Genomic DNA, 27,104 nt, shown 5'->3' on the forward strand with positions numbered 1-27,104 from the left:
TCCGGCTGCGGCGTTGGATGCGCGCCGTACACCTTTTGGTAAGGCAGAACGCCTACATTACACACCTGGGTCACTTATAGAAGGGGTATATAGAGGATGCCATTAGATACACACACCAATCCCCCTTGAGGAAGCGAATAATCGCGAAACGCGCGTCGGGGCGCACATACCGATCGTCTGGGAACTCATTAAGACTGTACATGGGTAAGTTTATCATGCCTACTCCTGAATTTCAGGGGATGGCTTTCTTGTATCTATTCAGTACATCCATGCTTCTTGTCAGGATCATTTTGACCCTGTAGCAGCCATAACTCTTGCACTGCACTTTCTAAATCATTGATACTCTTGCCTGTAGATTTATACTGATAAATGGCTTACTATCTATAATCTGGGTTTCCCTGATACATCGTTGTGACAACATTATTCTGAGTCTCTCCTGTCATATACAGTTTTAAATGTTTGTTGCTATATATATTGAATAAAGGAATTTTTTGATACTCTTTGATATACTTTGGCTATAAGACTCTGTTTTCTCTTTCTTCTATATGTAATTTTTATTAGCATTACATTTTTGGTACATACGATTTATTTCATTCTTTTTAGCGCTGTGGTGACCAAAAGACAACGATTCTGGGGTTTCAAATTATTATTTTTTTACGCCGTTCACTGTGTGAGTCAAATAATGCTATATTGTAATAGTTTCAGACTTTTACGGACGCAGTGTTACCAATGTTTCTATTATTTATTTATTTTTACATTGTGCTTGGGAAAATGTTTTTTGTTTTTTTTTACTTTTAAAAATTTTTTACACTCCTGAAAATGTATCTAACTTTTTTGTTTTTTACACATTTTATTAGTTCCCCTAGGGGACTTGAACCAGCGATCATTAGATCGCTGGTACAATACACTGCAATACATGGATGAGTTACGGAAACTGCGTAACGCTGCTTCCGTAACTACTATTCAGTTGTATAGGAGTTACGGAAACTGCGTAGCTCAGCGAGTTACGATGTTTGCATAACTCGACGATGTAACCAGGAAGTGAAGTGGCCGGAAGACAGCGGAATCGGTTAAGATAGAACGTGGACCCGTACTTGAGATAGATGCATGTCCCAGAGGTGGGACCCGCATCTATCTGACATTTATGACATATCCTGTGGGAAAACCACTATTTGTCCCGGAATTAAATGTTGTTGCAATATAATTCAGCATTAAAAATGTAATTGTTTTCAGGGGTTTGTGACCTAGAGCTGGAGAGACAAGTCACACATTTTAGATCTCCGGCGAAATTCTCCTAAATTCGACGTAACACTAACTAGGGGAACCAGCGCTTACCTAGTGGGTCTCCACTTCGTCCCTGGCGAGTATTCCCATTGTAGCCTAGAACTAAGCCGTGGCCTGGAATTACGGCTGAGGACCTGCCATCGTCCCCACTCTGCGGATTGCTGAATATGCAGCACTGCCATTGCATATTCGGCCGTTGCACTTACCACTCGGTCTTCACTCTGGCCCTGCTCTTCCACCTCCATAGTGGGACCTAGGTGGATGGAGGGGAAACTCTGGGCTGTGACGTGAGGGGCATCTTCTCTTGGAGTCATATGGGAGGATGCCGCAGCCTAAATTGATTGCAGGCCATCAAGAAGGAGCATTCCTGTTCCAGTAGCGCTGGTGCCACACACCCTTTCGGACTTCCCTGCCTTTCCTCCATCTTTTCAGGTGAGATGTCCTTAAAGGGGCCTCCCTTTTGTCAAATGCCCTCTGCCTACAATGCCCTGTGCCCAGTCTCCTGTGCACATGTGGTCCAAATCTGGTGGCTACTTTCCTTGCATTACTCCTCCACGTCAGAACTGTGTAATAGGGGTACATATGTAGAGTTGGTCCATCAGATGTTTAACTCTGACCCACCCGTTTCCTAGCAAGTATTAGCGGTGTCACTTGATGCTCAGATACTTCCGCATCTCTACAAAATATTGTTGACCGGGTCCTGACCAGTAGGAGATTCAAGATGGTGAATACCGGTCCCACTACACTAAGAGGTGCCATGTCAGAACGGTTTGCTTCTCAACCACTAGCATCACCTGTGATAGTTTATGAAACCCAGGTTTCAAATTCAGAACATAGCAATGATGGATGGCCTGATTAGGCCCCCAGCTGCACAAGATCCTATGCCTGCAGCCCAATGAGCTTTACTCCACGACATAGTCATTGTTTCATGCTGAACTTAAGGATTTAACAGCGCAAATTCAAGATCTTGGCCACCGTACTTGGTGCGCTCATGACTTCCCGTTAGATCCCGCACATGCGCAGTTGACCGATGATAATATTGGTTGAATATCTTTCATGTGATCTATGCATCACTGTTTTTAAAAGCAGATATGAACATGTATTAAGTACCCCTTGAAAAAGCTATCTACGCGAAACAGGGCTGATGGACCTAGTGATACAATGGGTAAAATTCTTATTTAAGATACATATTAAGGACATGTTCATCTCCCATATATGCAGATAATAGTGATTTATATTTGGTGTCAGACTGTATAAAAAGCTTCTGTGATTGATGTATGCCTGCTAGTCATTTTGGGACGTTTTCACTCATATTTATACACTTTGTGCCCCTCTCTTTGCAGTTACTAGTACAGTTTTTGGTTTCTTAATTCCATATATAATATAATTGTGGGCTATATAGTCATTTCTAAATGCCATTTATTGTGACTGCCATATATTGGGAAGTAAGGTTTTTTTATGTACTGGGAATAATTTTTCCCATCTTATGGAATGTGTACCATACCCTAATGTAAATTTAATTCACGAACTGTCATGGTACTCTAATTGTGGCCCATTTCTTTAGTCCTTATAAGCAACTTTGTTGGGATCATTCTAGTTTATAGTGGCATCACAGTACTATTCTACAAAAGTCTGTCAGTACTTATTTTTCTATTGATCTTTCTTGGTTGGGATATGAATTTGTGTGGTGCTGTACCTTGATGTTTTTTCCGAACTTACTGATTAATACTTTTGGGACTGGATTCCTTATCTTTGTTCTTGATTCTTCTGTTTTCTGCATGTTTATTTTATAATATTTTCTAACCTTACTGTTTTTAGATTAAACCATGTATTCCATGATGGATGATCCCTTTTCTATTGTTCACTGTTACATTCACACCGTGGTGTGCTGCATGTTTTACTATGTTGCAAATAATATCACTCAATGTACGTGGGTTTTAACTGCCCTTTATAATGTATGCCAAACAAAGACTAGACATAATAAGTCTTCAGGGGATGCATTTCTTCCAAAATGTATTCCCCCCCCCCCCCTGCCACCTTACCCCGTAATTATGACCGAATTTACATGTTAAATGCTGCCATAAAAAAGAGATGAGCGGTTACTTTACTCTGCAACAACATTCCTTTTCAAGTGGAATGGGTACACATGGAATCTAATGAGTGGTTTGCAGTTTATATGGTCAACTCCTATTGTTAAAAATTAATCATTTGCGTAATACTTCCATATATGTCTCACGACCGATCGTAGAAGTTAAAACAAAACTTCACTTGCTATAGGCCCGCATTATGGAAAAAGCCCTAATATGGACCCAGGCTACTTATTTTAAGTATGCCATAAAACCTGATAAATTGCTAGCAGCTAGGCTGAGAGCAAGGGGCATTCTTAATATGTATGTAAAATGTGATTGCCCTCAGGTGATATTCCGCTAATCCAGATAAAATCAAATAAATGTTCTTTGGCTCTTACCGAAAATGATTTACCTCTTCTTCCCCTCCCTCCTAGACATCCTTAATTTTATTTTTTAAAAGCTGCAGAATTGCCTAAGCTATCTTCCGACCGATTACAGAATTTGTATCGTCCAATAGTGGTGAAAGAGATAGAGCTAGAGGTTAAATCATTAAAACTTGGTAAAGCCCATGTATAGGCAACTTTACAGCCATCTACTATAAAATATTTCTTCATATTTTGTTTAAAACTCTGGTGGCCATTTGCAATTCTCTTCTTTAGGGTTCTCCGATTCAGCAGCAATTTCTGGCTGCACAAATTATGGTCACCTCTAACCCTGTAAAGGACCATCTCCTGCCCTCTAACTATAGACCTGTAACCCTATTAAATTTGGATTATAAACGACTCCCCTCCTTCTTTGCCTCGTGCCTTAACAGATTTCATCCTTCTCGGATATACAAGGACCAGGTAGGATTTATTCCTTCCCGACAAACCCCTATTACTATCACGAAGGTTTTAAATATTATTCGTGCTTCTAATCAGAAGAAGAATCTACTAGCAGTTCTGGCCTTGGACATTGAAACTGCCTTTGATGGCCTATCTTGGGATTACCTGTTTGAAGTGTTGATTGTCATGACATTTTCAGGTCCCTTTATATCTGCTTTGAGAATATTATATTCTAACCCCTGTGCTTCTTTAAAGTTATCCTCTAGATCGAAGGCTTTTATCAGAATTCAACGAGGCACGGATTTACCCTCTCTTTGGTGATATTTGCCATTGCAATGAAGCCTTTGGCCAATTGCATTAGATCTCACCCCTGATTTTTCCGTTTTTTTTTCATAGGCCCTTAGGTATATAAGCTCAGTCTCTTTGCTGATGATTTATTGCTCACCCTGATACAGCCTGTCTCTCCCTAATTTGGAAACGTTGTTGGAAAAATTTGCCCTGTTATCTGGATTGAAGATTAATTACAAAAAAATCAGAATTTTTACATTCCCAAACATCCCTGCATTAGGCGAATTTAATTAGATTTAATTTAAACTTTCAGCTACACGCCAAAGCTACTTCATTACCTGGGAGTGAAATTTACTCCTAATTTAGGCTCTTTATACCGCTACAATAATCCACCTTTGTTACATAAATTGTCCAGGGATCTTTTGGAGTGGAAGGGTGTTTTACACTGGCCGTGACAACTAGCGCTGACCAATGGGACGGCTCATTGATCAGTTCTCGTTCGCTCCTTTCACAAGGACCTATGATCAGTAATTATGGGGATGGGCAATCGTTACTAGTCTCTCGTCCCCATACATCTCTATCATGTCGGCAACAGAGATGTGCTGGCGACAACGATAATATTTTCTGCTGCATAAACAATACGATCAGATGATGAACGAGCGTTTGCTCGTTCATCGGCTGATTATTGGCCTGTTTACACGGGGCAATTATCGGGAATGAGCGTTCATATGAATGCTCGTACGCCGGATCATTGGCTTGTGTAAAAGGGCCTGAACTCTGCACTTTTTTTTATCATTCATAGGTTGTATAAATGTGATAAAAATGGTCACATTGCCGTGCATACTCTATCTCTACCGATGTCTTCCCACTCCCCTCAGTTTACGGTAGTTTGCTCCCCACCTCAATCTTCCCTCTGAGTTCAGATTGACAACGATCTGTTGCTGTTTAACTCCCTGGCAGCTGTAATGTGGAATCTCTCGCCTCTCCTACTGAATTTAAAATAATTTTCATCCATTAGTCACTACTCGCTCATCCTATGGCGGAGTGTCTGCTTTTAATTTAAATTACTGGATAATCCCTCTCTCCATACCCCAATCTTCAAAATCCCTGCTTTTTAACCTGGTCTGTCCACTGGTCCTTTTCACCGGTGGATTAGACAAAACTTGACTGTGCTTGGTAAATTTGTGTCTTTTTTTCTAAATTGCTCACCAGCAAGCAGTTCCAAGACAGGATTACTCCGCCCCCCATGGACATTTTCTGTATAGGCTAAAATTTTCCCCTTCCTCACTTCCTTACTCCCTCAAGAGCTCAGATACCTAATTGTTCCCAGTTCGAACTCAAATGCCATATTTGCCTATTCCAACCTGGGACTAGTTTATTGTTATATTCTATGTTTAAAGGGGTTGTCCGGGCACGGGGCGGTTTTTCATACTGTTGACGTATCCACAGGATAGGTCATCAGTATATGAACGTCAGGGTCTTACACACGGACCCCGCACCGATTAAATTTAATCAGTATGAAAAATGGACCACGCACCGATTAAATTTTACAGCTGCCTCCAGGCACTGGATGTTATGCGGTGGCCGGTGTTGGAAGCAGATGTCTCCTTAAACTGTATAGCGGCCGTACTGCAACTCTGCTCCTATTCACTTGAAGAGGAGCAGAGCTGTAGTACGGCTGCTATACTGTGACCGGAGCCATCTGCGTTCAATACAGATATCCGGTGCCCGGAGGCAGCCGGCACAGCTGATTGATGCGGGGTCCAGGTATGCTATGGATAGGTAATCAGTATGAAAACTGCCCGTGCCCAGACAACGCCTTTAATTCTCCTTCCCTTGATTCTAAATTGCAGTTTATACTTAGCTGGGAACGAGATTTGGGGGTTACTCTGTCCCTCCCTCGTTGGCAGCATTACTACACAACTGTATCTAAGTGCAGTCATCACTTAGTTTGGCTTTGACTTCTATAAAAACTCTTCACCGTACATATTCACTTCCTTCTCATATTCAGCAAATATACCCATCTTCTTCCCGGCTTTGTTTCCAGGGCTGCCAGGAGATCGTCTCACACCTAGATATTTCGGGGCTGTGACCTAATTAGCGCTACAATAGGGAAGTGCTTTCCTAATCTCCGGCGGCTTTGCTCGTGTGAGCTAGACCCACAGGTTTGAATAACCAGTAACACAAGCTTTCCCATGCATGGAAGCTAGGATTCAAATAGCGGCAAGCAGAAAATCTCACAGTTTATCTTTCAATTTAGTTAAGAAAATAATTAATAAAATGCTGGTATGTATGGAGCAATTCCTGGTCACTTGGCAACCCTGGATAGATCGGAGCAACTTCCCAGGCTTACAGAATTTAGCTCGCTCATAAGACTTCCCTTGTTTGTTTTTATATTATGTTACTCTTTGAACACGACCTTGTGTGTGTTACCCAAGTCCCGTCCGTGATCCACGGAAAGTTAGGACATATTCTATCCACGGATTGGAGCATCAGGTCTGTTTTCACAGATTCTATTCACCCACTAAAATGAAAGGGTGCGTGAAAACTATCTGGTGCCTCTCGGATGCCGTGAAAAACGGCCCGAGCGGCACTTTGGTCATGTGCAAGAGAATTTAAGGCCCTTTCACACTGGGCGATTGTCGGGCAGACAAGCGTTCATAATACGCTCGTTGCCGATAATTGCCCTGTGTAAACAGTGCAGCGATCAGCAGATTGACGCGCAAACGCTCAATCATCTGCTGATCGCATCGTTTTAAAAAAGTAAAATATTATTGTTGTCGGCAGCACATCTCCCTGTGTAAACAGGTAGATGCGCTGCCAACATGATGATCATGTATGGGGACGGGTGTTCGGAGTAACGACCACCCATCCCCATCCACAGCTCCATGTGACAGGAGCAAACGAGCGCCAATCAACGGTGTCTCGTTGATCGGCGCTTGCTGCATCGGCTGGTGTGATAGGGGCTTTTGTGTGGATGTCCCTGCTTGCTCACCCATCTGACTGACTGAAATCTGTGTTTTATTGATTGTACTGGTCTTCTCTGTCTGAGAACATTTTTGTTTGACTAGAACATTCCCCCTTTGTGGGGTTTCTTTGTGGCAATTTGTGCTACTTTTCTTAACACCAATCCAATAAAGTTCTTTTGAAACTAAAAATGTATTAGTTTTGTAATTTACATTATGTTAAAAAAAAAAAATGCTCCAATTGTGAGAGATTTCCTTTACTTCATTATAATGTCCGCTGGTGTTCAATCAGAATAGTAATGTGCACGACCTCCTGCTGTGCTGAATGAGGGAGGACACGCATGCTAAGTTCCACTCTCCAACTCTGCCACAAGTCCATAGGAAATACTTTCCTCTCTGCTTGTAAATAAAGGCTCAGCGTTTCTGACAAGTAGAGAAGCTTCTGCAACACAGTTTGTAATGTATATAAAGACTCACAGAGGAAACACATGCCTCCTAACTTTCAATGATTGCAAAGAGGGAACACTCATGCGGTGCAAAGCAAAGCACACCAGAACAATTTTTTTAACATTAAACGGAATGTGAAACGTTTTTTTTTTTTTAAGTTACTTATTTCTATTATATTTTGTACGGTTTTTTTTGCTGTATTTTTTTTTTTTCCTCCACATGGTGGAAAGTATTAAAAATGAAATAATAATTTTACATGTTTTCATATGTTGGCCACCAGAGGGAGCACTTCCCAGAATTGCAGCAAGGTGAATAAGGCAAAGCAACCTGACTCACAGCTGCCGTAAATGTGTGAGGGAATCTCACCCCCCCCCCCCCTCCTACAAGCCAGGAAAAGGTGTCTTCAAATGGCTAAGCAGTGTCCGGCTGCCATTTTGGGTGTGTTTGTTGAAATGCAGCTGGCAGAATCTATAGGACTCACAAAAAGGCTAAGGGTATGCTCACACACTTACTAAACAAAGGGAAAACCGCTCCTGATTTTCAGCCATTTTTTTTTAATCAAACTCGCGTTTTTGGCGGCGTTTTTTACGGCTGTTTTTCTATAGAGTCAATGATAAATGGCTCCAAAAACGCCCAAGACGTTATATGCACTTTTTGACGGGCGTCTTTTTTATGTGCTGTTTTTTGAAAATTGCCGCGTTAACTGCCCGTCAGAACAGAACGCCGTATTTCCCATTGAAACCAATGGGCAGACGTTTGGAGGCGTTATGCTTCCGATTTTTCAGGACGTTTACGGCCCGAAAAACGGCTGAAAACACTGCGTGTGAACATAGCCTTAGAATGATGGAAGTGAAGTGAATGACTTTTCAGTTGACAGGTTCACACGGCGTGTATTTGACACGTGTTTTCTTTGCGCATTTTACATCCTCTCCTGCTAAATGTCTTTATCCCTTCATCCTGCTGACGGTCTCCTCCAGGATCACCACCCAATACTGCTGACAGTCTCCTCCAGCGTAACCATACAATCTTGCTGACAGTCTCCTCCAGCATCAGGGGGGGCCCGTCGGGGAGTTACGAGAGCAGGAGTCTGTGAGAGAGAGAGAGAGGGTCAGACAGAGACACACACACCTTACCTGCAGTGCAGCCGGTCTGCATAATGGCGCCTGCTATCTCCCTACAAACCGGCTTCTCTGCTGTGTGACTCTGAACTGCGTCTGCGCAGTACAGAGCCAGATAGCAGAGACAAAGAACGGCTGCCGTTCATTGTGTCCTATTCCCTGTAGCTGCCGTATTCCATCTGTGTATGTGTCGTTAAAGGGAATGTGTTACCAGAAAAACATGGTTTTTTTAAAAAATTTAAACATTTAGTGTGTGGGTGATTAAACATTGTTCAAATTTTTTTTTTTTTTTTGGCACGAGCCAGGAAATATTATAAATTATTTCTAATTTATAATACTACCCATTTTTGGCCACTAGATGGGGCTGTTCCCAAATTGCAGCATTGCAACATTGGGTTAAAAGCCCTCGCTCTAGTGAGCTCTCAGCATCCACCCCTCCTTTATCCTGGCTAGTGCCGGGATAAACGAGGGGTTTGAAAGGTTTAACCTCCTACACTGTGTGTCGCCATTTTTTGAGGTAACCCACAGTGTAGTAGGTTTACATACAGTAGTAAACACACACAAACACTAACATACATTGAAATCTCTTACCTGCTCCTGCCGCCGCGGCTCCCTCCGGCCCGTCCGCTCCGTTTGCTGCCGCTGTTCCATGTGCACAAGTCCGGAAGCCGCGACCGGAAGTAGTAATATTACTGTCCGGCCGCGACTTCCGGTCCACAGGAAAATGGCGCCGGACGGCGCCAATTTCGAATAGGACTGTGTGGGAGCGGCGCATGCGCAGTTCCCACACAGACGCCGTACACGGCAGTCAATGGGACGGGAGCCGTTCGCAGTCCCTATGGGACTGTGGCTGCCGTATTCCATGTCTGTGTGTGTCGTTAATCGACACACACAGAAATGGAACAAAAAATGGCAGCCCCCATAGGGAAGAAAAAGTGTAAAAATAAGAAACAGTAAAACACAAACACACAAATGAATATAAACGTTTTTATTAAAGCACTAACATCTTTAACATATAAAAAAATTATTTGCGATGATACTGTTCCTTTAAGAGACACATACAAAGATTAAATAAAACATGGCAGCCCCAGTACAGTAAGAAAGTGTCAATAAAAAAAACCGTTGTGTGTGAAAAATTAAATAGTCAATATAATATTTTATTCAATAAAAACACAAATTAATTAAAAAAATAATAATGACACTGTCCCTTTAAGCCAGACCTCTAAGTCTTCCCAATCCTTGTCCATATACAGCCATTTTCCTTTGTGCCCCCACACCGTATCATGCCCCAGTAGTGCCCTATAGTGCATTCTATAGACAAAAAACACATCGTGCATCATCTCTTGTTTAAAGTGACAAAGGGTCGGGGGTAAGCGGTTGTGCTTACCTTGTGGTGTTGTGCTAGGAGCGCAACACCCAGAAGTGCCTGTATGGTCTCAAAGGACTGCAGCTGGTAAATCCGTGCAGGGGCTGTCAGGGCTCCCTCAGTAGATCGAGATAAATGGAGAAAAAAGTGGATAAAAGTGGATAAAATCTCTTCTTTGCCTGATGAAGAGATCGGTCCGATCTCGTAACGCGTAGCATTCTTATCCATTAAACATATATCTTATTTAAACTTCTTGCCTTGGATTGAATCCTTCAATTCCACAATAATTGGACAGCGCTGGAGAATTTTATCCACTTTTTTCTCCATTTATCTCTATAGAGCATTCTGTCTTTATAGTGCCTCCCACACAATATCATGCCCCTATAGTGCCCCCCACACAATATCTTGCCCCCATAGTGCCCCATACACAGTATAATACTCCCATAGTGCCCCCACACACGGTTAAGCCCCCTAGTGTCCCCCACAAACTGTTTAATCCCCTTATAGTGCCCTCCTCATACAGTGTAATGCCCCATATTGCCTCCCTACAGTATAATGCCCCCCATAGTGCCACACACACGTTATAGTTCCTCCTAAAAAGAAAATAAGTACTTACTTAGCCTTGTTCCCATGATGGATGGAGGTATCCTCTGGTCTGTGCTGTGTGTGGCTTGGTGCAGACAGGCGCGATGAAGTCACTACATTGCTCCTATCTGCGCCAAGTCGCTCAAAGCAGGAGTTGCAAGGTCAATAGTGGAGCTGACAGCTCCCTGCTCCACCATTAAGTTCAACTGTATCTGCATCTTGAGGATGCAGATACAGTTGAAACCAGGACATGCTGCCGGCCGCCGTGGACACCACCCAGAATCCAGGATTCTCCTGTTGGATCAGAGATGGTTGAGAGGTATGGGAAACACACTGGTGAGCCAGTAGTTTGCTAAGATGAAGAGAGAACCTGCAAACTGCACTGCTTACATATGGCATTGAGCTATCCCCCCTCTTGCTGCCCTCTCACTGTGTGTGAGCAGCAGTCTCTCCCTCTTCTTAAAGGGGTATTCCAGTTAGAACAAGTAACTTGCTGATCGGTGCGTGTCCGACAGTCCTCACCAATCACGAGAACGGGGGTTCCGTAACCCCCATTTGAACGGAGCGGCAGGTCGCTCGTGCGCACTGCCACACCATTCATTCTCTATGCCGGAAATAGCCAAACGCTGGGCTCGGCTATCTCCGGCGCTCCCATAGAGAATGAATGGAGCGCCAGTGCGCACGAGCGACCTGCCGCTCAATTCAAACGGGGGGTACGGTACCCCCGTTCTTGTGATCGGTGGGGATTGTCGGACACCCACCGATCAGCAAGTTACCCCCTATCCTACGGAAAGTGGGTAACTTGTTGTAACCAGAATACCCCTTTAATCCCTTAGTGACCAGCCCATTTTAGGCCCTAATGACCAAGCTATTTTATTAGTTTTTCTATAGTCGCATTCAAAGAGCTATAATTTTATTTATTTTTTCGTCTACATAGCTGTATGAGGACTTGTTTTTTTGCAGGATTATTTGTACTTTTTAATAGCACCATTTTTGGGTACATATAATTTTTTTATTAACTTTTATGAACTTTTTTTGGGGGGGTTATAAAAAAAAACTGAAATTCCACCATTGTTCTATGTGTTTTTAAATTGACGCCGTTCACTGCGCGGTGTAAATAACATGTTACCTTTATTCTATGGGTCGGTACGATTACGGCGATACCACATATGTATAGGTTTTTTATGTTTTAAGACTTTTGCACAATAAAAACACTTTTGAACTAAAATTATTTGTTTTTGCATCGTTGCGTTCCCAGAGCCGTAATTTTTTTATTTTTCCATCAATGTAGTGATTTTTTGGGCCTGTTTTTTGCAGGATGAAACTTAGTTTTGAATGGTACTGTTTTGGGGTGCATGGGACTTATTGATTCATTTTTATTATGACTTTTTTGGGGGGCAATGGAAAAAAATTGCCATTTCGCCATTGTTTTTTGCGTTTTTTTTTTACGGTGTTCACCTTGCAGTTTAAATTACATATTAACTTTATTAATTGAGTCATTACGGTCGTGGCGATACCATATATGTGTACTTTGATTTATTTTTTCACTTTTACTAAATAAAACCACTTTTTCTGGAAAGAAAATTTTTTTTTTTTTTTTTTTACTGTCCTTTTTATTATTAATCTTTCACATTTATTACTTATTTCATTAGTCCCACTAGGGGACTTTACTGTGCGATCTTCAGATCGCTGCTATAATGCTTTGGTATACTTCGTATACCAGAGCATTATTGCCTGTCAGTGTAAATCTGACAGGCAATCTATTAGGACGTGCCTCCGGCGCGTCCTAACAGGCATATGTCCAGGGCAGACCTGGGGACTTTTATCAAGCCCCCGGCTGCCATGACATCAGAGACCCGCGATTGCATTTGCGGGCCGCCGATGGGTGACAGAGGGAGCTCACTCCCTCTGTAAACAAGTTAAATGCCGCGGTCGCTATTGACGGCGGCATTCAACAGGTTAAACGGCCGCGATCGAAGTAAACTTCGATCGCGGGCGTTGGAGCAGGAGCTCAGCTGTCACCAGACAGCTGAGCCCCGGCTCCAGCCTGCACGGGACACCCATGCAGGACTTAGACTAGGCTAACGTGAAAAGGCGTCAGCCTAGCCTAAGGCCCCTTAGTGACCAACGTGAAAAGGCGTATTGGTGGTCACTAAGGGGTTAAGTTATATAGCGCTGAGCTCTGGGTAATGGGGGCATTTAGAGAGCTTCTCTTAGAGAGGAGGCAGAGGCAGTGAAACAGAAAGATCTGCCTGTACAAGCTATGGAGGGAGGGGGAGAGAGCTGCAGCAGAAAGTACATGCCCCCTGGGCTGCCAGCCTGAAAAAATCTAGCAGAGTAATGAGTAGGGAGATCTCTGGATCCATTTAAGACACAGGGCTGGTTCTAGCCTTATTAGAAAGTGATTTTCCTTCATTATGTTATGTCTGATTTTTCTTTTTTTAAATTCATGCTGGGACAACCCCTTTAATGCCCTCCTTGCCCAGTCTGTGAGTTTTGGTGGGCAGCTTTCTCATGTCAGGTTTGTAGTTGTGCCATATTTTTTTCCATTTTGTTATAATGGATTTAATGGTGTTCAGTGCGCAATTTTCAAAGTTTGGGATATTTATTTATAACTATTTATTTATAACCGAACCCTGATATATACTTTTCCACAACTTTGTCTCTGACCTGTTTGGAGATCTCCTTGGTCTTCATGTTGATGCTTAGTGGTGTTGCAGACTCAGGGGTCTTTCAAAACAGGTGTATTTATACTGACATCATGTGACAGATCATGTGACACTTTGATTGCAGACAGGGGGGGGGGGTGGTCGGGGTCTTATTCAACTAATTATGCAACTTCTGAAGTAAATTGTTTTGACCAGACCTTATTTAGGGGTTTCATAGCAAGGTTATTTAGGGGATTTTACAGCAAAGTGCTCACAACTATTTTCGTTTTTAGTTATTTCTTTTCTTTTTTGAAACAAGGTATTTTATTCATTCCACTAACAATTTGGACTATTTTGTCAGGGCCATTACATAAATCAAATTCCAATACATTATAGCTTAAAAGAAAAAAAGTTCAAAAGTCAAAATCCATTATGGGACTAAACAAAGGCATTAACATTTTAAAATAAAGTTAGTTTCCCAAAAAATAATGCTGCTAAAAACCCCACAAACTGATTATTATTAATAAGCTTTATTAGGCTGTTCGATCACGTTCTGACATTCCGTCGGAGGTTTCCGTCAGAACGGGACCCTGAGCAGACACAAACTGACACCGACGGAAACCAGAAGTTTCCGTCTCCATCACCATTGATTTCAATGGTGACGGAGCCGGTGCCCCTGGTTTCCGGTTGTCTCTTTTGTGCACCGGATCAGTCGTTTTGCCGGAAGCAATAGCGTAGTCAACTACGCTATTGCTTCCGGCAAAACCACGGGTCCGGTGCGTCAGAACTGGACCCCAACGCAGATGTGAACATAGCCTAAAACACCAAGAAAGTGTAAATAAAATAGACCTATTTGGTATCCCCGTAATGATGTCTACAATACTGTGGATACATTTATGGTAACTGGTAAATGGAATTTACAAGTTGTTAGTAGCCCAGATGTGCAGTATGGCTATTACCCTCTCTGGTACAATCCAGCTATTTGATTCTTCTGGTCGTCCCAGGGTGGGATCGTTATCTACAACTTGGCCATGACCCGCCATCTTGTCCAGATTCAGTGACACGTGCTATGTATCATGAGACAGTGGTAATTTGTTTCTCATTACTAATAGTAATACATTATATTTGCTTCTAGATCATCTTAAAGAGCCATTGGAAAAGTATATCTCAAGTCTAACGAAGGTGCGACTAATCCGTGCAAACAAGAGAGAAGGTCTGGTACGAGCGCGTCTCCTTGGAGCCACCATAGCAACCGGTGAAGTTCTGACCTTTCTTGATTGTCATTGTGAGTGCCATGAAGGCTGGTTGGAACCAATAATGGAGAGGTATGTTAAGATATGAAATGTTGTGAAACATTAATTTGTTGATAAAGTATTAGGAATCGTTTATTTTTCCTTCAAAAATATCAAATAACTAAAGATGAAAATAATACTTTTTTATCAGCAGTACTTAATTAGAAATGGAAATGAAAAAACGATTTCAACTTGATGTGGACGTAGAACTAAGTTTTTAAAAAAATATTTTTGGTGTCACTATTCAGTATTCTTCATTCAGCTTGTCATGACGGGACATAGGATTTATAACTCTTAGTTGGGGAATGGGTATGTTCTGGCAAATGATTCTATTAATGTTCTGTTATATAACACAATGTATTCTAATTGTCCACCTACTTCTCGACATTTTCCATCAGGATTCGGGAAAAGGAAACGGCAGTGGTTTGCCCTGTAATTGATGTGATTGATTGGAATACCTTTGAGTATTTGGGCAATGCTGGTGAACCTCAGATTGGAGGGCTCGATTGGAGACTAGTATTTACTTGGCATGTAGTCCCAGAAAAAGAACAAAAACGCAGACGTTCTCCTATTGATGTCATCAGGTCTGTACAATATGGATAAGTTCTGTAATAAATCTAGCTTCGCTTCCAGATGTTTCACAATGCTTGATCTTTCCAGCTATTTAGCTACTACAGTTTGAGTGCTAGTAGTGCATTTCATGTGATATATATTTTTGTCAACGTTTTGTCGTTTGCCTCAGAGGTAATTGTTGTTGAGGTGTTTTTTCCATTTGCCCAACACCTGTAGATATACCTAGCGCAAATGTGTAAGATTGTAATATATATATAGTACATTATATGGCCAAAAGTATGAACACAGCCCTCCTAATATTGAGTTTAGGTGTTTTTCACACTCATTGCAAACAGGTGCATAAAATCAAGCACACAGCAATGCAATCTCTAAATATAAACATTGGCAGTTGTATGGGACATACTGTAGAGCTCGGTTACTTTAAACGTGGCACTGTCATAAGATGCTACCTTTTGCCACAAGCGAGCTCATGATGCGTCTAATCCGCTAGATCTGCCCTGTCAAAAGCGGAAGCATCTAGTAGTAAAAATAGCTTAGCCACGGTGCATTAGACCACACAAATTTACAGAGCGGGCTGCTGAGTGCTGAAGTGTGATGGAAAAAGCGGTCCAAGCTCCAGAGTCGCACATAGTGTGACTCATTTGTTAACATTCTCTGACCGGTTTCTCATGAGAAAAGTGTCAGAAAACAATGCCAGGTGGAACTTGTCTGTGCTTTTACCCCACGCCACATTAAGCTACATTTGTCAGAGCTCTCAGTGGGACTGGGGACCATTCTAAACTGTGCTGTGTGGTCCTATGATTTCTGTGTACGATTCTATATAAACGTAATATGTTACAGAGGCACACATTGATGAGCCGATGAAAAAAAAGTCCTTTGTCATCAGTATAAGCATACTTTTAGAACATCTGCTTTTTCGTGCTATTAGAACGTTGCTTGTTGTGTGTGACATGGTGAAAAAAAAAATATTTTTTTTTTTTTTTTTTTTTTAGTTCTCCAACCATGGCTGGTGGGCTGTTCTCTGTGAGTAAGAAGTATTTTGAATACTTAGGATCTTATGATACCGGAATGGAAGTATGGGGAGGAGAAAATCTTGAATTCTCATTTAGAGTAAGAAATGCTTTTTATTTTCTTAAATCTTGATGTAATAGTGTAATCTGATTTTTAGAAGAAAAAAAATATTTTGAACCATTTTTTATTTTTTTTCTAGATCTGGCAGTGTGGTGGAACACTTGAAGTTCACCCATGTTCCCATGTGGGACATGTCTTTCCAAAACAAGCCCCGTACTCTCGTAGTAAAGCACTGGCTAACAGTGTACGGGCAGCAGAAGTTTGGATGGATGAATATAAAGAGCTTTACTACCACCGAAACCCACATGCACGCATAGTATGTTTCCTTATATTAGGATTGTGTTACATGATTATGAAATCTAAAAATCTAGGCGTTGATACACTTTTCATTTCCCTTGCTTAATCCTCCCTAAGATCTGCTGCTTTAGATTTCAAGTTCTGCCAGATTTCAGCTTCTGCCGTATACGTTAAACGTAGGCTGTGACAGATGCCGAATAGAGGCATCCGTCACCCTTAGGCTACTATGGTATTTGTTTAACGTATTTGTCATGAGTTTTGTGACATATACGTTAAACGGCATCCTGTTAGGCATTGTGTCACAGGCATCTGTCACCCATAGACTATAATGGTATCTGATTACGCATGAAAAGATCATACGTTACAACACTCTTGTGGCTTCTGTTGGGGCAAATGTAACCCTATAGATGCATTTTGGGTGTACACGGGAGCTATCCCAGCATACATGCTAATCGTACATCACAAATGTTATGTAAACAAGGCCTTAGCGACATCTATTATTTTATGCAGTCTTATTTTATCCCCATCTCATTGTATGAACCGAATTAGGAGATGTGCTTGTATTTATATTTTATCCCCTTTGATTATTAAAGATCCTTGATTGTCCTGGTAAAATACGTTATAATTTATAAATAATGAAAGTCAAGGACAGCATGCAATGATGCTCAACTCGCAGTCCCAGGGCAACATTCGGCCCCTTTTGTGTACGGCCCTAATGGAAGGCAAATTCATATGGTACAGCTGCCTACCCCATTAAAATGATCAGGCATGAGCACTGCTGTACAAATAGTGCCCTGCCCTAAACGGCAGAGATACACAGTTTTTTTTTCTCTGTTAAGGGGCACTGTGATATATTTTCCATCTAAAAAAAAAAAAAAAGTTGAATTTATGGCCGAAAATGCTGTTGTTTAAAAAAACAGTCATCTGAAGTTACTGGAGTATCGGTTCCCAATTCTCCTGAGGCGGCTCTCTTATTTATGTTCCCTATGCCATTACACATTTATAAACGTTCCCTAATTAGGCATCTCCTTCAGGCTGCGAAGTCGGTAATCCCGCGTAGGTGAAAAACGGCGGTTCCCCCAATGTTAGATGAGTGGTTTCAGGAGGTTGCCTTGAAACAGAGAATGGAACACTTGGTGGCCCATTCCCCAGCTGCTTCTATAAAATACACGTCTAAATGGTCTCCATGGATTGCGTTCCTTTCTTCTTTCACCTATTTTACTGCAGTAGCTTGAGTAACACCACCCCCCCTTTTTGCCTGCGTGGCTTATTGGTGGAATTCCTTGTAGTTTCCTGGGATTTTGCTAGTCAGACTATGTCCCTACTATGTGTACTGTGGCTCTTGCTCTTTTCTATTTTCACTCATGATAATCTGGAACTGAAGTCCAGACTCCCCATGTCTTCTTCCTTCCCTTACCTTCAGTTCTCTGTACTTTTTCTATTCTTTCCTTTTCCCCTGTCTAGGGAAATGTGCCTCGCTTCCTCTGATTGCATTTCTAGGCTCTTGTTGTACCTTATGTTGTATCTGAGTCTGAGCTGTTATTTTTCGGTACATTAATGCTGCTGATATTTAATGTTCTTTGTACTAAGATGTGATGCACACTTATTTGTTTGGGCTTTGCCCTTATTTGTTGTTTTTTTTAGTGTATGGAGGCCTTCCCTCCACTGTGTTCTATATTTGTGTGTATTGAAAATCAATAAAAAATTTGAATATGAAAACCCCCCCCCAAAAAACAGTCATGTTTTATGGAATATTGAGACCCCACAATATGTTGGGTTGACCACCACTCTGTTCCTGTACACCTCTAGGTGCAACTTTTAGGGATATGCAAGCACTGAACTGAAAATCAAATTTTTTCTGTCAGAAGCATTATAGGATTACTATTATTAAAAAAAAATGTGTTGAGTTTTACTGTGCTTTTCTAAGTACCCTTTTACACTAGCCACTGATCGGGCAAACGATCAGAATGCTCGTTCCTGATAATTGCCCTGTGTAAACAGAGCAATGATCAGCCGATAAACGAGCAAACACTCGTTCATCGGCTGATTGTATCGTATGTGTAAAATATTATCGCTGTCGGCAGCACATCTCCCTGTGCTGCCGACAAGATAGAAATGTAGTAACAATCGTAGTAACAAGCGCTCGTCCCCACACTAGCACCTTGTTAAAGCAGCAAACAACCGCCGATCAACGAGCTGTTTCGTTGATCGGCGCTTGTTTACACGGCTTACGATTGACCGTGTAAAAGTACCCTAAGAGATTCCATTGTATAAGCGATTCCATTGTAAGCTGAACTGCCTAAAGTGTTTGACTGCTGGATCTGATTTGCATTTCAGACCATAGCTGCTCATGCTTGATTCACAAGTAAAAATTCATACAATGTTCTTCATTTTTCAAATATCAACTGTCATATTCTGGCATGTGGACACTAACTGCAGAAAAGGATTCATTGGGTTGCTAACAAAACAAATTTTAGTGTGTTAAATGCCCTTTTTCCATTAATTTGGATCTCATCATTTCAACATGTCTTTTCCAGGAGCCATATGGAGATGTGACAGAGAGAAGACAACTAAGGGAGAAACTGCAGTGTGAATCTTTCAAGTGGTTTTTGGAGAATGTTTACCCAGAGCTCCATGTCCCTGAAGACAATCCAGGCTATTTTGGGATGGTAGGATTATAAAGACACTTACAATTAACTTCACTATTTATACAGTTTTTCCATTTAATTTTTATTTTACAAAAATCTGATTAATATGGCAATAAGATTTAGAGGAAAGTATGTTTTGAATGCAGCCAAGTACCTTTGCCTTTCAGTTCAGTGCAAATTCAACCATAAACTGAAGACCTATGTGCTTACTGGCCACAAGATGCATTCCTAATTTTAAAGATAAAACGGATTAACAGATTATCCTCTCGCACTAGACTCGTAAATTCAAGCCAATGGTGGTTTGCTAGCAGACCTAAGGGGGGAAAAAAAGTAGCCTTTCTTCACATGATTACTGCTGCTACACTGACCTTAAAAACGAATACAAGGAACAAATTCTGATACAATACTCGGTGAGCTTGCACACGACCGAGTACGGGCCTTAAAAAACGGTCCGTGTGTTGGACAGATTTCCCGGCCCGACCGCAGGACAGGTGAACAGGACTCCTGGCATCATAGACACTTATGATGCTAAGAGTCCCTGCCTCTTACGGAACTGCTGTTTCGAACTGAATAAAATGATGCGGTACGGAACAGCAGTTCCACGGGAAGGCAGGGACTCCTAGCATCATAAAATGTGGGAAAAATAGAACTGTAATCCAGCGCTTGAAGTAAGTAAAATTAACCAACGTTCTACATTATTGGTAGTGTATCAAACTTAAAAAAGAAAGTAGTTAATAATATAACCGACTATAAAGATGAGTAGAAGGGGGAAGGTTGATATTACCTTAATTAATTTTGCCTACGCGTTTCTGACACGTCCTGTGTCCTTACTCATGGCATGCATGATGCTTTCTTTTTTAAGTTTGATACACTACCAATAAAGTGCAAGGTCGATTCCTTTTACTTACTTCAAGCGCTGGATTACTGTTCTATTTCTTCGTCTGTTGTTTACCGCTGGCTGAGCGGGGCTCTGGGCACTTGTCTGTCCGCAGACACAACTAACGGTGAGCTGGAGGATTCCCTCCCCCGTTTCCCTATACTTGGTTTTTGCATCATAAAATGTCTATGATGCCATGAGTCCCATTCACCTGTACCTTGGATCGGGCCGGGAAATCCAGCCAACACACGGACCGCTTTTCACGGCACGAACTCGGTCGTGTGCAAGAGGTGTTATAGTAATTATGATGGTGTTGGTAGTGATAATAGCTTGACAAGATTACTTCAGCACCCCTAGTACTGTACTATTAATGACCTAGTTGTAGTACAATAATATTAACATATAGGACAGAATGGCAGCTCAGTGTTTAACCATAAAGGTACAAACCAACAAAGGGCAACATCTACATGTAGCTTGTATGGTCTACTGCGTTTTTGTGAATTTCCTTAGGGTACCGATATGGTTATCTGAAAGGTTAACTGACTTTGTGTGAAATTGGCCCTATAGTGTTTGTATGTCAGAATTAAGGAAATCAGATGGTGAGCCGTATTTGAGACAGGGGCTGATATGAATGATGACAATATCTTTATAGCGCTGTGGAATATTTTAATCATGTGCTGACACTTTAACATATATATATATAGATTATTATAGAACCTCTTTATCTCCCTTAAATTAGATAAAACATGTGATGATACTGTCTCTTTAAGGCATATTTGAGTTATAGGATTAAATATCTTGAATATAATAAGACAGAGTATTGTTTTACTGTAGGGTAATGCGCTGTCTGCACTAGAAACTGAGTTTAATACATTTTCACAATTTACATTAATTTGATTTATGAAGTTTCCAAATAAAGGAGAAAACGAAGACTATAAAATTATTTTATTTACTTGTATGTAAAGCATTAAACTTATTATTTTCTCATCTGCAGCTAAAAAATAAGGGAATGGCTGACTACTGCTTTGACTATAATCCCCCAAATGAGAATGATGTCACCGGACAAAAGGTTATTTTATACCCCTGCCATGGAATGGGGCAGAATCAGGTATGACAAAGAATACAAGTGTAACACATTCATGGGAGCATCTACTATGTTGTTGTGTTTTGTCTGTAAATACACACTTATAATATATGTACAGGGGGTTTAGTCTCTTTGTAGTAGTTTTAGTAATACAAGTTAATAAATCAAACTGTAAATTATAAATTAATTGTCCCTTTGTATTTTCTCAGTTCTTTGAATATACATCTTATAATGAGATTCGATACAACACACGACAGCCTGAAGGTTGTATAGCTGTAGAGCAAGGCAATGACCAGCTAACAATGTTCTTATGTCGGGAACACGGGCAAAGCGTGCCTGAAAACCAGAAGTTTATTTTAAGAGAGGTATGACTAAACATGGTTAAATCTGGCATCAAGAGTGGGAAAACCAATGTCACAAGATTATATTGGGTTAATCTGTTTATAATTTCTGCAGTAAGTGGTTTACTTTATATGCACAAAAGTCCATCTTCTGTTCGGGAGATCAGTAACGGGACGAAAAGAGGGGTAAAAAAAAAAAGCAATGTTCTACCAATTACTGTTCCCCTTTATTAATAACACTAGTGGACAGTGGGGAAAGAAGCAACAGGGGACTGTTAAATAAATGATTGTCCATCCATCACCTATCTTCGTAAATTCAGGAGGTGGGGTGCCATTCTGAACCTGCCGCCTTGGGCATCAACAGAGCTTGCCCTGCCCCTGAGGGAGATCTTAGTATTGATGGGGCTCAGACACTGAGACTCTCACTGATTTCTAGAATGGGGGTGGGGGAAGGGGGATCTTACACTGTGTCCTCTTTCGATTATACTCTAAAAATGTACAACTTTATGACTTGGGTGAATACATGTATTCCTTCAAAGGACATATTTGTTTTATATATTTAAGGAGAAAAAGAAAGCCGCACAGCTTCAGTAGTCGGGTGCAACTCCGTCCTCCCAGACTCAGGCTATGATTCAGACAGATTCAAATAGCAAAAAAATGGAGGCAGCACTCCAGTGGTGTGAGAAAAAGTAGTGTGTTTTAGTTCACCCAAGTAGCAGCGTTTCAATCCGTCTCAACAATGATCCCATTGAAACGTTGCCACTTGGGTGAAATAAAACACACCACTTTTTCTCACACCACTGGAGTGCTGCCTATATTTTTTTGCTATTTGTTTTATATATATTTAGATATGTCGATCATGTTAAAATCAGCAGAAAAAAGAGGAAATAACTTACAAGAATATGTTATAAATGGACAAAATAGACTTGTCAGCTATACACATTGTAGGCAGCCATTTTGTTTTGAACCAGTAGGTAGCTAGAAAAAGAGGGCAACGTGAATCTAACTAATATAAATGAAATATTAGTTTACAGTATACCAGAAAGACATTCTCATGAGTATATTCAGTACAGTTCATAAAGTTGTTCAGGAGAAACTTGCTTATCTTAACTAATGTCACTTCTTGTCATCTACAGGATGGTACTCTGCTACACCAGCAAACGCAAAAGTGTGTCCAAGCTGAGAAAACCACAAGCGTGGGAAACACTGCGCCTGTATTAAGACCATGTTCAGACTCTGATCTACAGAAATGGTTTTTCCAGGAGAGAAGCTGATCCAATCCACTATAAACTTTTGCAGCCACTACTTTTCCTCTCCCGGGAGCAGGAATATTATTTGCCTGTCTGTAGTCCTCAGCTACCTGGCGAATCTAAGAAGCAGGAATTCTGCCGGATCTTTGTGCCTGTTCCTATTTTATTTTTTATTGCGCCTTGAAGGTTCATGGGTGGTGAAAAGGTTAAACTGTATAAAAAATGGGATAAATATTTCAGATTCTGGTGTAGGAAAAGGAACGTGAAGTCTTCCTTTGTATGTGCAGAATGAGCAATCAAACCGGATTACTTACGTGATCATCTGTTTTAAATCCTTTTAAGTTGTTTTCAAACATTTTCTTCCTTTGGTTGCTGGTCAAGCCACTTTGATGTATAGACCGTCCTTGTTATTGAGCATTGGTGACTGTTTAGGGTTGAGTAATGTGACATGTTATATATGGCACAAGAGAGACTGAGCGTACTATTATAGGTCCAGGTAGACCGATACTTCTCTTTCCTTAATTTAAATCCTTTTATAAAAAGCCTATTTATGTATTACTATGAAAAAAATACATGAGATTTGCTAATATGTATTCTTTATAAGACAGCTAGTACTTATTGCACACTTTAATGAAAAAAACCTACAATATCAAGCGCTGTGAAGAAAAAAAAACCGACTTGTCTTCTCTCCTGATGTGTCCGGTTTAATAAATAATTGTACACCCCATAGTCAAGAGGAATGGTAACTCCTAGTTGTCAATTTATTCATACTTTTCTAAGAAAAATAACAAAGGAATGACACAGTTCTAAGAAAATATGTGCCAGTATTGTTATTTCATAGAGAATAAAGTATTTACTAAAATAGACACGTCCGGAGAGGTGAACAGGTCCTCTTTAAAGGGGTTATGTAGAATTACAAAAACATGGCTGCTTTCTTTCATAAACAGCGCCACACCTGACCACTGGTTGTGTGTGGTATTGCAGCTCCGCCTATTCACTTTGATTAGCTGTAGTACATCACACAACCCATGAAGAAGAATGGTGATGTTTTTGGAAGACCGCAGCAATGTTTTTCTAATCCTGCAATTTAATGCATCTTATTGCAATTTTGTACTTCATGTATAGAAGCATCGTTTCTACATAATACTCTGACCTTAAAGGGGTTTTCCCAAAAACACATGTATCCACAGGATAGGGGATACATGTGTGATCGCTGGGGGTCTGACCTCTGGGAGGCAGCAGTCCTGGATGTCCAATAGAAATGAATAGAGTGCTGGCCAAACATGTGCTCCAGTCTCATAAAACACTAGAATTTTGGTCCCTCGTTCTCCTCATCGTTGGGGGTCCCAGTGATCACATGTGTATCCCATATCCTGTGGATAGGGATACATGTGTTTTGTGGTAAAACCTCTTTAAGTGAAATAAGTACAGTAACTTTAGGACCTGGTTCATTTTTTTTTCTGCAGTTTTTTTTTTTTCTTTTTTAAATTAAGAAAATGTTGTGTAACGTCCAAAATTCCATGTATGTAATTATTTCCAAGTAGCTATACTTTAAAGTTTACTTTATTTCTAAAATGCTGGTAAATTGAAATAGAGTCTTCCTTTAAGTTTTATATTAATTGGTTCTGGGATGACCTTTGTAAAGTGAAAATATTATTAGGCCACTTTCACTGGCAGTATTTTGGTCAGTATTTCGATTCCCTATTTGTGAGCTAGAATTAGGAGTTGATCTAAAACATGGAAATCACGCGAATCTTTCCATTCTACCTTTTCTCTGTTTGTAAAACTACTGGTTTTGGCTTACAAATACTGATCCAAAACACTGACCTAAATACTGCTGTGTGAAAGAGGCCTAACGTGACACCATAACTATATGGAAAACTAGTAAATGGTTCTAAAGCCCCCCAAAATGTCAACAAAAAATAAGAAAAGAAGGTAACTAATACAGGTCAAGCAAGTCCTTACATATAAAAGTCAGAAAAAGCTACTGGAAGCCATACATCCCTTTCTATGGTGAGGACAGGAGCTCGTACAATACACAGTGTATCAGAAAAATATAATAGGGCCGCCGTCACCAGCTTATCCTGGAGCAGGTATAGAGCAGTACAGAACATATAGTACCATACTGTACTGTAGAGAGGCGCTGCTACAGCTCCCCTCCTATTGATTGCTGGAAGAGGAAAAAAAGACGGTGAGCAGGGCACAAGACAAATTAGGCCTCTGATGGTTGGGGGCCTATACTGAATTACTTTCCCTGCTTGCCCTGATGCTGTCATAACAGCTATCTGCAGGTGCCACCAGGGGGAGCTCACTGCATGCAGAATTATAGTGCTTCCATTGAGTTCAATAATAGCGGTACAAATACCATATGCTGTATGCTCCCCCTGATTCTGTCTGCATGCAGCCAGAATTAAAAACCTAATAAAGTCCAATAAAATCAGCATCATTTTTGGCTTGGGTGGACATTAACATTAATAAAGGCAAAGTACATTTGGAGGAGCTCTCAGTGTTGAGTGATACGTATTCTTTGTTATGAGTAAGGCCTCATGCACACGACCGTAGCCATGTGCACGGCCGTGATTTTCGGGTCGCCCGGGGGCTGAGTGTCACCCGCAAGTGGCCCATAGGAATGAATGGGGTCGCAATTCTCCCGTGGATTTTCGGGGGAATTGCGGCCACAAATGCACGTTCGTGTGCATGGGGCCTTATGCTATTAATTCTGTGTATGCCCCTGTTCAATAATTTACTTTAAACTTATTTTTTAAACTGCGTTTTAAAATTTTTATATGAATCACAGGTATACACTGTGCACACAGTACTCATCTTTACTCTTGGTACTTAACATCCTTCTTGGTCCAAAATCACAGTTATTTTGGGAGCTAATATGCTATTGTTTCAGGTTCCTTAAAATGTTTTTAGAATTTTTCACTGGCAAAAATGGAGGCTATGTTCTGTGCCTCCATTTTAGGTCTTGGCTAGAAGTTTTAATCACTTTAAATAACAATATCAAAAGTGCTTATGTTAAAATTTTATGCCATTTTCACTTTTAGTCACTAAGGCTCTGTTCACATCTGCGTTGGGGTCCCGTTCTGCCGTTCCATCTGAGCTTTCCGTCAGAACCCTGAACAGACACAAACTGACACGAACAAAAACAAGAGCTTTCCGTTTCCATCACCATTGATTTCAATGGTGACGGATCCGGTGCCCATGGTTTCTGTTTGTCTCTGTTTTGCACCAGATCCATCGTTTTGCCGGAAGCAATAGCGTAGTCGACTATGTCAGTATGTCAGTTTGTGTCTGTTCAGGGTCCCATTCTGACGGAAAGCTCAGACGGAACGTCAGAACGGGACCCCAATGCAGATGTGAACAGAGCCTAAGATGGTACCCACGGAAAGTAGTGCAATAATAGTTTCTATCCTTACAACATCTAAAATCTGAATTTTATTTTTTTATTATATTTTTATTTACTTGTAGGATATTTCAGTGTGCCATTTGACCGTTTTAAAAAAAATAAACCATAGACATTATGGAAGTTTACATATTTTTCTTTGCTATGTATATTAACTGTTAATTGATTACTTCTCAACATCTATGATTACGCTAGCTGATTTAGTCTTTTTTGTAAAAAAAATAAATTGTTTATTTATATGTGGGAAAAATTTGTATTTTGTAGTGTAAAGAATTGAAAATATTTTTGATAACTTTAAGAATTTTCATGATTTTGTCTAAAGGTCCAATTACAATAAAACTTGAATCAAACAAAACTCTGTCTTTGGTATGAAACATTGAAGACAAACCAAAGTAATATTATTTGAATAGGGTATCTGTGTATGATGGTGAATTATTTCGTTTTTTGTTTAAACTTTTGTTTTTATTGAAAATCTCTTTCAGAATATTTTTAAAATCCTAAAATAAAAATCAGGCATTTAGTACAGCAGGGTACAATGCCATGGTAAATGTCAGATAGATAAGACCTGCATCAAATTTAAGAAACACGTAAAGTGATACAATCAATATATAGCATTAGTTATCAGACGAGATAGTTGAATTGTTAAATTGGCTCAGTGACCATACCG

The 27,104-nt window shown here is 40.7% G+C and overlaps 1 protein-coding gene across 1 annotated transcript in view; it reads left to right on the plus strand.

Annotated features, from left to right (window-relative positions):
• GALNT12 (polypeptide N-acetylgalactosaminyltransferase 12) overlaps positions 1 to 26,633 on the plus strand; it is a 72,539-nt gene extending 45,906 nt beyond the window's left edge. Inside the window, exons 3-10 of the mRNA XM_075826832.1 lie at positions 14,731 to 14,920; positions 15,286 to 15,471; positions 16,453 to 16,570; positions 16,671 to 16,847; positions 19,366 to 19,497; positions 21,348 to 21,461; positions 21,647 to 21,802; positions 22,915 to 26,633. Of these exons, the coding sequence (XP_075682947.1) occupies positions 14,731 to 14,920; positions 15,286 to 15,471; positions 16,453 to 16,570; positions 16,671 to 16,847; positions 19,366 to 19,497; positions 21,348 to 21,461; positions 21,647 to 21,802; positions 22,915 to 23,052 (1,211 nt within the window). The 3' untranslated portion in view covers positions 23,053 to 26,633. The remainder of the gene's footprint in view (positions 1 to 14,730; positions 14,921 to 15,285; positions 15,472 to 16,452; positions 16,571 to 16,670; positions 16,848 to 19,365; positions 19,498 to 21,347; positions 21,462 to 21,646; positions 21,803 to 22,914) is intronic.
• Positions 26,634 to 27,104: the final 471 nt, after the last annotated feature.

This window comes from Rhinoderma darwinii, chromosome 5 (genome assembly GCF_050947455.1).
Source record: "Rhinoderma darwinii isolate aRhiDar2 chromosome 5, aRhiDar2.hap1, whole genome shotgun sequence".
NCBI classification, from domain to species: domain Eukaryota; kingdom Metazoa; phylum Chordata; class Amphibia; order Anura; family Rhinodermatidae; genus Rhinoderma; species Rhinoderma darwinii.